Here is a 14,687-nt window from a genome sequence, read left to right as displayed (position 1 = left end):
TCTACGTGAATTTATTTACAATGATTTTGTGATGGGCTGTATCTGTGTTGTATTTTGTCATAAGCAAATTACTCCCAAACTGTTTTGGTGGTTTTGGGTTTTTTTTTTTAATAGCTACCTTTGATTATGAAATTTCTTACATCATTTCTTACATAACTGACTTCTCCCTCATTATTTAAAACTGAGAACTGCTTTCCAGATCAGTGCCAGTGAAGATTTGTTCTGAGCATACACAAGACCTATGATATAGCTGTGCACACTCTAACACAAAAGCTACTGGCATTCTAAAAAAAGGCTGAAGGTAAAACACTGGAGGTTAAACATGTTTATTGCAATTAAACTCTGGATGCTGAACTTGATATGGTCTCTCGGTTTTACTAAGGACTGTCACATAATCTGAAGTTTACTGTAATAGACAGAGCAGCACTCCCTGGAAAAAACTGGAGTCAAATTTACTAAGACCAAACAAAGGCTCAACTATGTAAGGTTTTGGACATAATTCTTACCTCCTATATGCATGATATTTACCTTTAAATCTGTTTAAATTAATTAATACTGGCACATGAACCAACTTCAATAGGATAACCTAGATCTAAAAATGAGTAAGTGTACATACGCTTTCTACCGTAACTGTGCTAATAAGAAATGAAAATAGGTAACGCACGCTACTTTGTATCTACAAAGGGATATGAAACCCACATACAGGCAAGTAGACAGAGAAGCTGATCTGATGTAAATGTATGCATTTCACTACCCTTTGGTAACTTCCCTACGGAAGACAATTCATAATTGCCCTGTAGAAACTCTGATTAAAGGTCTTTCAGTTTTTCCATAGGTTCCTACTTCCTAGACCATTTATACATGCTATTCAAATCCAGATTACTCATACTTGAAGTTTAGCAGATGATTTTTCAGCTGTAACTCAAATATTGTTACCTACAGCATATGTCCCATTGTCAGTCTTCCCCCCCCACTTCCCCAGAAACGGTATCAGCCTGTCTTAACGTAAGCTTGAAGCCTATTCACAGCTTGCTTTCTTCATTTCTTCAAAGAATCAGTCCAACTTGAATACAGTACAGCACAAAAAGCTCTCAACTTCTGATGACACTTTCAGCAGTTTTCTTTATGGACTCCAACTTCAGATCTTTTTTTTTTTTTTTGTTAGAGACTACATTTCTTTGACTTACTCACGTTGTACTTTTCTTTCTTGAAAAAGTTGCAGCTAATATAATTTTCTTAGATTGTTCGCTAAAGTGTTTGACAGTTCTCTTCAGATGTTAAGACTGAAGTTTTTCTTACTGTTTTCTAAAACTGGAATAAGTGTTAAATTAAGATGCAAACTAGCTTGATTTCTGTATTTTTCATTAATTTCTAACTTTAAGAAAAACAGAACAAATTAGAATGTTAAGAATATTTCCATTAAAACTCAGTAAAGACTATTTTATGACTAGAGTTCTAATAGCCTTTAAACAGAAAAAAGGTTCCCTTTATATAAATTACTGAGAAAGTAACAAAAATCCTGTCATAACATCCCTCATATTAAAAGGAGCTCCTTTTTATCTTTTATTGCTTGCAGAGGTAACCCACAAGTTTTGCTGCAAAAGTCAGTGACCTGAAAAGATTTTCTTTTATTGCGCAGAACCCCTTCTGAGTTCCTTATCTGAAGTAGCTGGATAGAAATAAATACTGAAATTTAAGTGTTGATGTACATTTCTGTTTTAGAAGTGTATTGGGAAGGGGGGGGGAGAAAGGAGGATGAAGAGATAAGAAATAAAAAGTTTATTTTATCTATGAAATACCAATTTATAAGTAAGAAATTGAAAAGATATTAAGTTCCTATGCCCATTTAGAAACCAATTTTGAATTGCTTTAGACACCAATGAGCTGCTAATTCCTCTTACGTGGCTTGGTATTAATCATAACAACAAAAAAGAATTTTGTATTTGTCTTGTATAATGCTGGGTTTTCTTCGATTTCATTTTACTCTGAGATGACAAGAGATCAAGAGTTTAATTCAGGAAATCTACAGAGAGGTTTGGAAGACTGTCCAGTGTGTTTGTGTTTTATTGTAAAAACGACACTGAAATACCTTTTGTGCACTTCACTGGCATTCAGAAGAAAAAAACCCCTCTTTTATAAAATATGCTTTTAGATGTTTTGCAATCCTTTCTTATGCCCTGCACTAGCAGGGTTATTATGGAGAGGTTTTATTGTGGAAGGGAAGGTGTTTAGAAAAAAACAGCAATTTTATACCTGAATATGTAGCAGGAGTAAATTATATAGTAAATTTCAATCCTATCCCAGACAGAAAAATGGCAGCTCCTACTGGAGAAACTCAAACACTTTTGCTATGAAATGTAACTTGCAGCTACACAGATATCAGTTCCTACCAAACTCCTAGATATCACCTGTCACTTAAAGAAAGTGAGATCTCCATGGCCAATCCAACCAATGACCTACTAAAGGACATGTCTATTTCCCATACACAGTAATTTTTTTTAGACTTAAGGTCAAGACCTGCTAGCAAGGATAAACTGTGGCTAAATAAAAGGAGAAGGATTCATAGCACAGGAATCAAGGGAACTCTGTCACTATATTCTTTTTCCTTCCACAGGCATTAACTATTATTTGAGTGTTTAAGACAATGGCTGTTTATATTTCCAGTTGCTAGGCAGAATTAACGTTTCACACCTTAAAAAAAATGACAGGTGCAGTTTTCCAAAAACAATCTCTAAGTTATTGCTAACACTCTTCATTATGCTTAATGTGCAGGCATACCTACATTCCTGTAAACTGTAAGCCTTCAATCTACTGTTGTTGAAAAACTGAGTCATGGCACCACTGAAACTAACTCCCCCTAACCCAAGCCTGGACAGTCTGTGTTCTTCGGGAGGAAGTCTCTCTCTCTCCAGTCCTGTGAATCTTCTTCATGAGAAGACTGTTAACCTTTCAGAGTTACCTCAACTTAACAGGTTACCTATTTGCCACTTGCCTTAACACTTAAAACATTTTTGAAGTTAATAAAACACATTTTTAGATTTTAAGAAACTTAACATTTGTAAGCTTTTCTTATTTTTCCATGACACTTAAAACACGCATTGCACAAATACTTACCAATCTTTGATTTAATCTCTTATTTTCCTCTTCTTTCAACTGCAAAGTCTGAAATAAAATCTTATCTGATTAACTAATAAATACACCTTAAAAACATTTAAAAAAAGTTTTAATATGACCAGAGCCAGACTAGTTATAGAATATACATATTTACTACAGCTTTCAGTTTTAAAACAATATCAAAACATCTTTTGAACATGGACATGTAAAAAAATTTGAAGTCTAGCAATTACCACAGTGCTACAAAACCCACTGCTAAGCTATGCTTATCTCCGTACTCATCCTTCTCCTTAAGTTAGCAAAACATTTCACTGATAGAACAGCAAAAGAAATTTAATATATTACTATTTTATAGCTTCTACCCATGACAAATCCTTTCTAAGCACATGACAGAATACAGCATGTAAGTGCTCCTAGTCAGAAACATCCAGCTGCTTACATCATACAGTGCCACAATCCATTAACAGCAAACATTCATGTTTTCTAACTGATCACAGGTTTTAGTCTAAGTGATCCTAGAAAGCTGAAGACATTTTTTTTTTAAACACTCTTTTTTTTTTTTTGTTAAGGTCAATTTTGAAGAGGCAAGAAAAAGATAACTGGAATGGAGTTAGATACGACTGGATAGTTAAAAGTTACCAGACTGAAAGATTCCAGTGTAACTACTAAGGGTTAATCTAGCCTTTTACCAAGAATAACTTTTATTTCATCAAAAAGGTTCAATTGCTCAGTGTACACTGAAAGCTATGCTCAAAATAAAAGTTGTAACAAGTGCAAATTTAAGATATGTATTTGGGAGAAGCAGAGGGGGTGAGGTATAAACTTACAATTCTAGCCTGTAGGAGCATGACAATAACTTCAGAAAATTGTAATTGTAAGCACATTCATAACAAGCGTTATTGCACTCTTTACAGAAGCAATATTGTCAAGATTATAATGCATCCCAGTTAAAATTAAAATGATCTAAGTAGTAGCAGCCTAAGAAGAGAAATTACCCATTTCCAAGAGAAACAGGTAAATCAATCTTAATTCCTGTCCAGCAGCTTTGGATGCCTTAATTTGAAAAAGTAATCAAAACTTTTTTTGCTACAGAAATTCCCTACATCAATGAACTGTCACTCCTAAGAAGAAATATTATGCCTGACTCATTTATACTGAAGCCTACATAGACAGAATAAACAAACTTTAAGGTAGGCCAAGTATAAGTATGATGTATTAATACTTATTTTGAATTACTTCAATGAATTATACTGATCCGAAATGAGTACAATGAAAAACCATTCCCTGGAATGCTATTATAAGCCTTGCAGATACTATATTGCATCAGAGTATGTAACTGACCACAGCACAGCTTCACACATACGTATTTGTAAGTACTTAGTTGTAACGCTTAACCTTACAATCTACTCACTCTTTCTAACAACATTATCCTCTGTTTTTCTTCAGACATATGGACATTTTCACTAAAAGAGAAAGAAGAAAATGGATAGGTTAAGTGAAATTTTCTTTTCATGATCAAAAATTATCTTTCCCACCCCGCCCCATCTTCACTCAGTGATGAGTGCCATGTATTTACTAGCACAGAAGGAACAGCACAGAAAGATACCTTAAGAATCAGCATTGACATTTCTGGCAAAAGGTTTTTGGGGATTTTTTTTTTTTTTCTTCTTTTAAAAGCAAGGAGCTTCTTTGTTGCAACAAGTCAATAAATTTTCAGTCACTGATCAGTTTATAAGTTTGCATGGGGCCATTTCTGCATATTTTGCATTATTTTCAAAACATCAGGATGAAAGATACAGCTCCAAATGCTTTGGCAGTTAACCCTTGATATTGTGGTTCAGCTCTACAATATCGTATTTTACCTAATCTTTGTAGTTTAAAGGCTCTGTGCCCCGGGACTCTCTGGTAGAGAGACACTAATGTGAACTTGCTAATTGTTTCCGTTTATCTGTGAGATAAACTGAGCACTGGGGCATGACAAGATAATGTTAACATCCTAAGAACACAGAGAGTAATTCTTAATACAATTTAAAAATATTTTTAAAGGCAGGTTAATAGGGAAGAAACAATATATTTTGTAGCCCAAACTGATTTGGTTGGGAAAAGAAAATGCACAAGGTTTTGGACGTATAGGCCATTCATCCAGTCTGACAAAACATGCTATAAATCTAAGCAAAATGCCACATAGTATATTGAGCCAAATTTTTTTGTTCCCAGGCTTATCTTTTCAAGTTTTTTTTGTAAACCTGACTTGAGAGTTCAGGACTGGAACAATTACTGTAAGAAATAGCTCTCCTTCTAAAGATAGGGTATTTCAGTGTTTTATTGATTATCAGTGCAAGTTCAGTTTGGTAAGCAACAACTGTTTTCATCCTTGCTTCCACAAAGTTATTTAGTGCACTGGGTATATTATTCTGGGTTAGGCAGCATCAGTTGTGATGGACACTGATTAAAGTGAATGTAAGTATATGTAAGAACTCTGCTTTTGCTTGTCTAGCAAAACCTCATTCCACTTCTGTGTTTCCCAGTCAGGTTCATTACTTCTGTGAGAGGTAAGCAGAAGTCTGGGATTGTTCAAAAAGCTAGTGGCACAAAAGTAAGAAAATGCATAGGTTGCAATTGCTTAATGATCTTCCACAAAGATTCTAGGTAAAGGGATAGCAACCAGGAGCTTACAGTTATTCTGCTTTCCTTTCAACAACAGTAAAAATTTGCAAGCTGTATCAAGTGGGTGATTCAAAGATGCAGCCAATTTCTTCAGGTAAGCGTTCTTAATGAGCAAAAAGAAACCTTTAATCATATTAGGGGTATAATGAAATTAATCTGAAAGTCTAAGCTTTTTTTCATGCAAATGAATACAACAAACATTACGCTGTACAGTTCTGAAGCATAAATCAAGACACACATTTCGAGAAGCCTCAGAAATAAGAGGGAAAAAAGAGCACACAAACTTTTGTTTTATTTTAAATAAGATCACAAGATCTGTCTTCCCAAAACATCTCATTGCACTGAAGTAACTAGAACAAAGCAGGCTTGCTGTTTATTCAGGGTAACATGACATAGCCTGTGATATTTATCAACTTTACAGATGAGAAATTCTATGGGAGGATTAGGAGGAGAGAGGAAATCTGACAACGCAATCATAACTGAGGTATTAAAAGTCTATTAAAAAACTACTGCAGGTGTAAAAGCATAAAAGAAAACATTTCGTGTGACTGCTAATATTTAGAAGTGCCTTCCAGTTCAAATCCAAATTTCCTTAGACACCTTAGACATGGTAGAAAAGGATCTTAAAATGAGTATTCCTAGTATAAGAGAATTAAAGAAATGCAATCTTCCACCATGAGGAGGTAGAAAGTGTTCGCATGAAAAACAGTTCTCATTTATTAGTAAAAAATACTAAATGTTGACTATTTCAGTTTTCTTAGGCTGCTATAGCAGAAACATACTCATACTGTAGATTTTTTCATTTTTCTAGTTTTCCCCAGTTTCTATATGGAGTTAAAAAAAAACAATTGGCATGCCCAGGACAAAACTTCTTCACCCTTTTTTTCTGAATTCTCTCCCAGTAATCTACTCTGAATGGATTCTTATACTGCATTAACCATGATAATAGCTGAGTATCTTCTAGCAATGAGTCCTATTTTAATGCACACATATCACATGCTATTCATTTTGTCTTACTCTAGTCAGAAAGTACATGTAATAGAATGTGCTCATTTTAGTATAGAATTTTTAAGCCTAACATTCTACATTTGTTAAGAGACATTTACAAAAATTGTTAATAAAATTGAAAAAAAAATTAGGATTTTTGCATGCATCATCATAATCCCTTCTCTTGGAGTATCAGACAGTCTTTACTATTCAAAAACCTTTACAAAATTACTTTAGGTACATTTAAAGTAAGAATCAAGGCTCTGAACTTGATGTACATTTTCATGGAAGTCAGTATTGAAAAAACAGAAAATACATTTGCAGTAGCCTGGATTCCTGACACCAACCAGCAGGACAACTTTGTACCAGTCAGAATTATTTAAGTGCTAAAGACTTCATAGTCATGTACTGAGACCAGATCACAGCCTACTAGCTTTACATGTAGACTCTTAACTTACTAGGCAAGGCATTATATACCAATACCAAAGTATATTGCTATTGTAGGGCACCCAAAATAATATAGCGAAGTCGATGACTGCAACAAAACTCCTTAAGTTCCCTCTGATCTCTATAACCACCTCAGTATTTCAAGCATAGCTTCAGACACCTACCTGCAAACTAGCCCCTGCTTAATTAAACCTCCATACAAAAAGGGCGATAAACAGTTAAACATGTATGATATCGAAAGTATATTGCTATTGTAGGGCACCCAAAATAATATAGCGAAGTCGATGACTGCAACAAAACTCCTTAAGTTCCCTCTGATCTCTATAACCACCTCAGTATTTCAAGCATAGCTTCAGACACCTACCTGCAAACTAGCCCCTGCTTAATTAAACCTCCATACAAAAAGGGCGATAAACAGTTAAACATGTATGATATCGACATAACTTCCATACAAAAAGGGCGATAAACAGTTAAACTTGTATGATATCAACATAACGTTGTTTTAATCTGTTGTAAATCCAGATTAGCAACCAGATCCAAACACAGAACCACCAATTTTAAGTGAAAAGTTTAGTTCGAAGTACATAAGTTGCTTGCCCTAGCTGCTTTCCTCAAGTAAGGGTTTAAACCATTGCAAAGTTTTTTCCCAGTCCCATCGCTGCTTTCTAGTCAGTCAGCAGTACATCACAGCTGACCGTACTGATGATTCAGAGGTTATACAAACAAACGGATGCTGAATACCTGTCCTTCTCTTCAATAATACAAAAATATCAATCCATCAAGGCCACTTAATCAGCCTCAGTCCCATTACTTGTTTGGAATCCTGAGGATACAGCCTAACTTCTACCAAACATACCTATCGCCCTTTCCCCTTTATCAAGGAATATCATGATGCTATCTTACAGCAGACACGTACATGAACAAAGTTTTTGTTTGTTTGTTTTTAAATGAGAGCCAGCCACTGTTCAAAAGATATGCCAATAACATGCAGCCACCCAGCTCATTCTAGGCCACTACTACAATTGTTCTTATCCCCTTTGACTTACATTTCATATACTTAGGTCTATTTTTTCATCTCATAAATGTGAAACTTGGCCCCACAATTAAGTTGCATACTTCTATGTCATCAAAACCACATGTTTCTGATGATTGTCACACCACAATTGTACGCGCACATTTAAAAGAATATTTTTAGCAAGAACATTAAAGACAGGAGTGTTAAACATGCTCATTTGTACTCCACAACACTCAACAGCACACATTTAAAGAACGAGAGCACGCTTTGTGTATTTCTACTACAATGCCCCATACTTACTGCACAGCCATCATACTGGTTTCCATCGTGGAGTCCATTCTCCCTTCAGCTGCAATGTCAGAAACCAATCTGTCTGTGTCAGTGGGAACATCGGCTGCGCAGGCTCCACAAGCTTCTGAAGCTGCCACCGAGTAGGTTGACGGAGAAAAATTACTACTTCTTAGTTTATTAACTTCTTCTTCAAGCTTTTTCTTCTCTTCAAGTAAGCGAGCTCTATCTTCAGAAAGTGTTTCAATCAAATCTATGACACAAGTAAATAAGAATTCTTTTAATAACAGCAGCACTAAGGATCAAAACCAATCTGTAGTGAATGGAATTGTTCTATCAGAAAAGATGAATACTTTTTCAGAACTTTGCTTACCTTTGTCTTTTTCTTGCTGTTCTGTAAGCATTTTTAATTTGTCACTAAGATCATTAATTATGTTTTCTTTTTTCATTTTCTCTCTTGCCAGAACAGTGTTAAAGTTGGTCTGAAAACAGAAAGACGTATTACTGAAATAAGAAATGCACTGTATAAATGTAATGCAAAATACATCATTAGAACAAAAAAGTACAAAAGATATCACACATTTCAGTTTCCTAAATTATAATTAAACAAGGAATTAAACTTGTTTACATATTACTCTGGTGAAGAGATAACATGTCTGAAGAGATAACATGTCTGTACATTTTATTTTGAGATTTCTCTGCAACAATTTTCTTTTTTTTTTTATTTTTATCCCACTGGTTCCCCCAAGCCCAATATACACATGTAGTATAATTATAAAGAAATCATCATTAAAAATAATAATTTGTAAATTGTTGGGTTTTTTTAAACGTAATGCTTTATATGCCAGTTAATGTCTGACAGTTGCATGTTTTCTGTACATTTTATTTTGAGATTTCTCTGCAACAATTTTCTTTTTTTTTTTATTTTTATCCCACTGGTTCCCCCAAGCCCAATATACACATGTAGTATAATTATAAAGAAATCATCATTAAAAATAATAATTTGTAAATTGTTGGGTTTTTTTAAACGTAATGCTTTATATGCCAGTTAATGTCTGACAGTTGCATGTTTTTTGTTTAAAATAGTTACTTTAAGGATTAAAATGGTTATTAAGACAAAGCTGCACTGCATCAAGATATGTTACATGTAATAAAAAAGAAAACATCATTATTAATAAACTAGAATAATATACTAGAATCTGAATTAAAAATACATTTAAAGTCACGCATTAATTCCTCAGTGAGCAATTAATTAATGCAAAAGTCATACAGGAATACTGGCTAATAGCTTGAATATCTGAACATAAAAGAGGCTACCATATCCTTCAGTATCAGTCTGACAAATCTTTCTGCTTCTTCAATCCTTCTACTAACCATTATGTCCTCACCCTTTCTACTCTTCAGGCTGTGCTGAAGAGACAGACAAAAACTACCAACAACCATCTATCAAAAGGATATTTTAAATCACAATTTCGCTTTTTTTGGTGAATTTTAAGATTGTCTTGACCTATGCCTATCAACTCTCAGTCTTAAAATGCAAGCTATTTGGCAGGCTACACACCTTACATAGTGCACAGCAGCCTTTGGTGTATGTGTGCATAACAAAACTATGACACACCACAAGCATAAGTAACACCTCTAAGATAACTTTACTGAGAAAAAAAAGTTACATCAAGGGTGAGGTTAAATACCCAGAATATACAGTGATCAGCAGAGCCAGTCCAGTAAGATTTCAGCACTGACTGATACACCGTTTTTATGGGTTTGGGCTTTTTTTCATTTGTTTGTTTTTTAAATAAAAGGTTCCATCTTCGTGGAATTTGCTGTTAATACATCAGAACCTTCTCTTCCATGCTCTGCTGCGCAAAGGAAGAATATTATTAGATAATGAGGGAAATGGCATATTAAGGCATATTCTGATGGAAAAAACGAATCTTACAATTGCCAATGTAATGTAGGAAATATTCCTATTAGATTTACTATGTAAGGTTCACTTCAGTATTAATGTTTGCAGTCCAAAAATTTCAAAAATATTTCTTTCTTTATAACTGTCTGCGATTTTCTGCTCTCTGCACCAAGTGATTCATAGCATTCATTCACCAAACTGGCTGATCACTACACTCTTTGTCCTTATTTGATCCTACCATAGCTAAAGTAAGTAGAGGTGCTTAAAACAGAAAATAATTTCTTAGCATTTAAATGCAATGAAGATGTAGATAATAGCTGTTACTAACAGAGATTTAAGAACTGAAGACTCATCTACAAAATCTGAGAGATTCAAGATGTTTTGAAAGGAAAAAATGTGTGGATACAGATATAATTATTAATCCAGTGCGATATGATTTTGTATCAAGGTGTGGAGTACATAATGTTTCTAAGTTTATTAAGTAAAAGATAACATTTGCTTTGAACCTCAGATGCCACCTGCCCAGGCTACTAAATTTTAAAAGCCATTAAGTAGCATTCTAAATCAATTAGTATTTAGAATCCTAGAATAGTTTGGGTTGGAAGGGACCTCTAAAGGTCATCTAGTCCAACCCCCCTGCAACGAGCAGGGACATCTTCAACTAGATCAGGATCTAGTCTCAATCTACCCCCCTTTAGTTCAAAGCCATTCCCCCTTGTTCTGTCGCAACAGGCCCTGCTGAAAAGTCCGTCCCCATCTTATAAGCCCCCTTTAAGTACTGATAGGCTGCAGTAAGGTCTCCCCAAAGCCTTCTCTTCTCCAGGCTGAACAACCCCAACTCTCTCAGCCTTTCTTCATAGGAGAGAAGATCCATCCCCCTGATCATTTTTGTGGCCCTCTTCTGGACCCACTCCAACAGGTCCGTGTCTTTCTTATGCGGAGGGCTCCAGAGCTGGACGCAGTACTCCAGGTGGGGTCTCACCAGAGCAGAGTAGAGGGGCAGAATCACCTCCCTTGTCCTGCTGGCCACACTTCTTTTGATGCAGCCCAGGATACGGTTAGCATTCTGGGCTAATTTCAAATAATTAATTTTGTGTTGTCCATAAATTTTGTGTTGTTAACTTAAACTATAGTTAACCGGTATCTTTCTGGAGTTCAAGAGATTAATGGATAAAAATTTACAGCACTAGCTTAACAACTTAAGCAAAAGAAGTCACAAAACAACAAAAATTGAATCTGGATTGTCCAGTTCACAGATATTTAAGGTGGGTTTTTTTGCTGGGTGTTTTTTGGTTTGTTTTTTTTTTTAATGCTTAAGTGTTGGATTCCATTAACACATCGTATCTTGACTCCAGATAATAGTGCAAATTTAGAATGTGTGTTACATAGCAAAAACAAAAAAAACCAAAAAAACCCCCAACCAACAACTCTGTAACTTCAAAACGGCAAAAGAACACATAATTGTCATGGGAGCAAAAGTAATAAAAAAATAATCAGCTTTACCTGCTGTTCTGCAGTGAGCGATGTTCTGATGTTCTGCATTTCTTCATTTTTTCTTCTTTCTTGTTCTTCAAGTTGCTCTAAGAACTTCATTTTTTCTTCCTGAAGCTTCTCTTGAAGTTCAGCAACCAAACTTGATTCAGCAGATGATTCAGTGGGAGGACTTAAAAGAAAGCGTTTAGGCTTTAAATTTGCAGTATATACAGACTCCCAGAATACATGAAATAAGCAAACACACAAAAGTCAGAAGTTCCTTTTTGAGACATTTTTCCTGAAATGTTTAATAAATACTGTATACCAATTAAGTCATTACTAATCTTCAATTCTACTTTTTAATCATGAGCATCTCACCAAATTCTCACTCTTGGGCATTCTGTTTTTTAGGGTACTACGCTGGCTCTAATTTTGAAATTTTGTTGAAGGGAAAGATTTTTGTTTCCATTTTTGTAACATAACAGAAGGTGTGGAAAGTGGTAAAGAGAGGAACAATGACATATCAACTCCCTGAAGATTCTTAGCATAACAAAATGCAAAGCCTCCAGAACTCTCACGTAATTAAAGCAATTCGGCAATAGATCTGATGCTAAGGAATTCAGATATGAAACTCAAAACTCTGGGTTGCAGAATCTGTAGAACAGTAGTAATGATCACAAAGAAAAAGCATCAACAGTCATCAAGGCAGGAAGGATAACGACCTTAAATGGCTCTTGAAACAGGCAATGTTACATAGGCCAAATATTTTCCATCACTGAGCCCAAAGCATTAACTACCGTCTTCTGTGTTTTGGCTTGAGTTATCAAGAACCACCATTGAAGAACACTGGGATAGACAAATCCCTTTGTTGGGCAACTTTAGTGAAAAACTATTATTTTAAATTTCTATTATTCCTCTACACCAGAATCATATTTAATATAAAGAAAATCTCCCAAACCTAACTCTACATCTACATACATGTGTCAATGGTTTTCTCTAGTCAGAGCAGCCTGGAGATATGGTCTCCTGATGTTAGGTAGGCTGTGCTGAAAGCAAAACATCATATGCTAATATACTAACACTCACAAGCCTAACTCCTAATGCTAAAAATGCTCCAAGAATTCTTCTTGCTTCATAATGCAAAGCTTCTCTGTTAAGACTAAGGGCTACAGAACCTCAGAGACACCAGAAAGATTCAGCGCAAAGAATACGAAAGAAAACCGAATTGCAGAGGAGGCAGGGAACCTAAAATTCTGATCGCTGCATACTTGATGGGAGTTTGGGTATCCATGAAATGACCAGTTCCAGCCATTTCCACAGAGTCTTTGCTTTACCATACGATCCAGCACATGCTCGCCTACCTCTGTTTCTGCCATCAATTCTCCCTATCAAGTTAAGAAAGCACAGGATAAGTTTGTCTGTGAAGTGCAACGAAGAGGCATGCCTGCACAAGCAACAAAAATTCACTCACATTATTCCAAGTTATCTAAATGCCAAGCTAATATATCAGCCTAAACCCAAGGCTGTTAGCTGCACTAAACCAAAGTAGGTATCATCTGCCCCTCAGATAGGCTGCCTGGACTACTGATTGTTTGCAAATGACAGCCAAGTAAAGGATATTGTTATTCTGCAAAGGATGTTAACATACATTCCTAGGTTTTAAACCTTGTCACTATGTCAGGTATTGGGTTTACACATTTAATCTGCAAAGGTCTTGACAACTACGGCAATAGTGACAATGCCGAACTTTTTTTAGTGTTTTCAAGATAACAAAAGCACATTTCTTCAGAGACCGGGGTTCCTTTGCAAGTAAACACTGTAATGCCCTACCCTAAGATAACAAAGGATGTATTTAGCAACACTACCACTGTTTTACCACATGGGCATATACTGAAGATACAAACTATTATGCAGTAGCTAAGCACTCAAAAAGCCCATAAGAAGTTGTAAATAAAAGAGCCCTGAAAGCCAACTGAAGTTCTCAGAGTGGCAAAACAATCTTTGGCATTCCAGAAATTAAAAGTAAAATAAGCAGAGAACAAAGCAAGTCATGAGACACCCAGGCAAATCTTTTTTATGCCACTGAGAAAGCATTTTCGTGCTGGATTAAATTTCAATTTATTTCTAAATTAAGCCTAGCTGTGAGAGAGAAGCACATGCTCTACAGAGAAGCTTCACTACTGATAGATACTGGTGGTCTGATAGAAGTGGCTGGACAATACCAAGGCTGGAAGACACCAAAGCTGTAATTCAGTTTTCAAAGCAGTCAGGATTACTTTCCTATTTTTAACATTCTGTACAATGTTATAAATCTTTTAACTAACCAGCAAACTGCTTAACAATGAAAGTCATTACAGAAACTGTGTTTTTCAGTTAATCTTGGTTAGTACATACTACATACAGGAGAAAGATTAAACAGGAGAGTTACAAATGCCTTGCAGTTTTTTTATCTTTCCTAATCATGACGACTTGAATTCCAGGCACATGATAACCAAAACAGATTAATTTTCATATGTTGGTGATGCATAAGTCATGAACATTTCTTTGTCACTTCTAAATATTTTTGTTAGTTTTCATGTAAGTTCAAAAATGAAATTTCCGATACCAGTGCAACACTTGGGTCAAATTTAACAATTCATCTCCCTGTCCGTGCCTCCCAGACAGCTAATGTAACATTGCTCTTGCAGAAAAGGACATTTATCTGACAAGCATATAGGCACATGCCCAACAAAAGTTGGTTTCTACCATTACAACTTAACTGCTAAACAATAACTGAGTGAGGATAACAAG

At 35.4% G+C, this 14,687-nt stretch overlaps 1 protein-coding gene across 4 annotated transcripts in view; it reads right to left on the bottom strand.

Moving 5' to 3' along the window:
• The window catches only part of RB1CC1 (RB1 inducible coiled-coil 1), an 83,989-nt gene that overhangs the window by 7,280 nt on the left and 62,022 nt on the right, over nt 1-14,687 (bottom strand). For all 4 annotated transcript variants that reach the window (XM_009289349.2, XM_009289351.2, XM_009289350.2 and 1 more), the window contains 5 exons: nt 11,928-12,087; nt 8,892-9,000; nt 8,531-8,771; nt 4,526-4,577; nt 3,115-3,162 (listed from right to left, as the gene is read on the bottom strand). In XM_009289349.2, coding sequence (XP_009287624.1) covers nt 3,115-3,162; nt 4,526-4,577; nt 8,531-8,771; nt 8,892-9,000; nt 11,928-12,087 — 610 coding nt within the window. The remainder of the gene's footprint in view (nt 1-3,114; nt 3,163-4,525; nt 4,578-8,530; nt 8,772-8,891; nt 9,001-11,927; nt 12,088-14,687) is intronic.

This window comes from Aptenodytes forsteri, unplaced genomic scaffold (assembly GCF_000699145.1).
Source record: "Aptenodytes forsteri isolate BGI_AS27 unplaced genomic scaffold, ASM69914v1 Scaffold139, whole genome shotgun sequence".
Taxonomy (NCBI): Eukaryota; Metazoa; Chordata; class Aves; order Sphenisciformes; family Spheniscidae; genus Aptenodytes; species Aptenodytes forsteri.
This window is presented reverse-complemented; position numbering and strand designations above follow the sequence as displayed.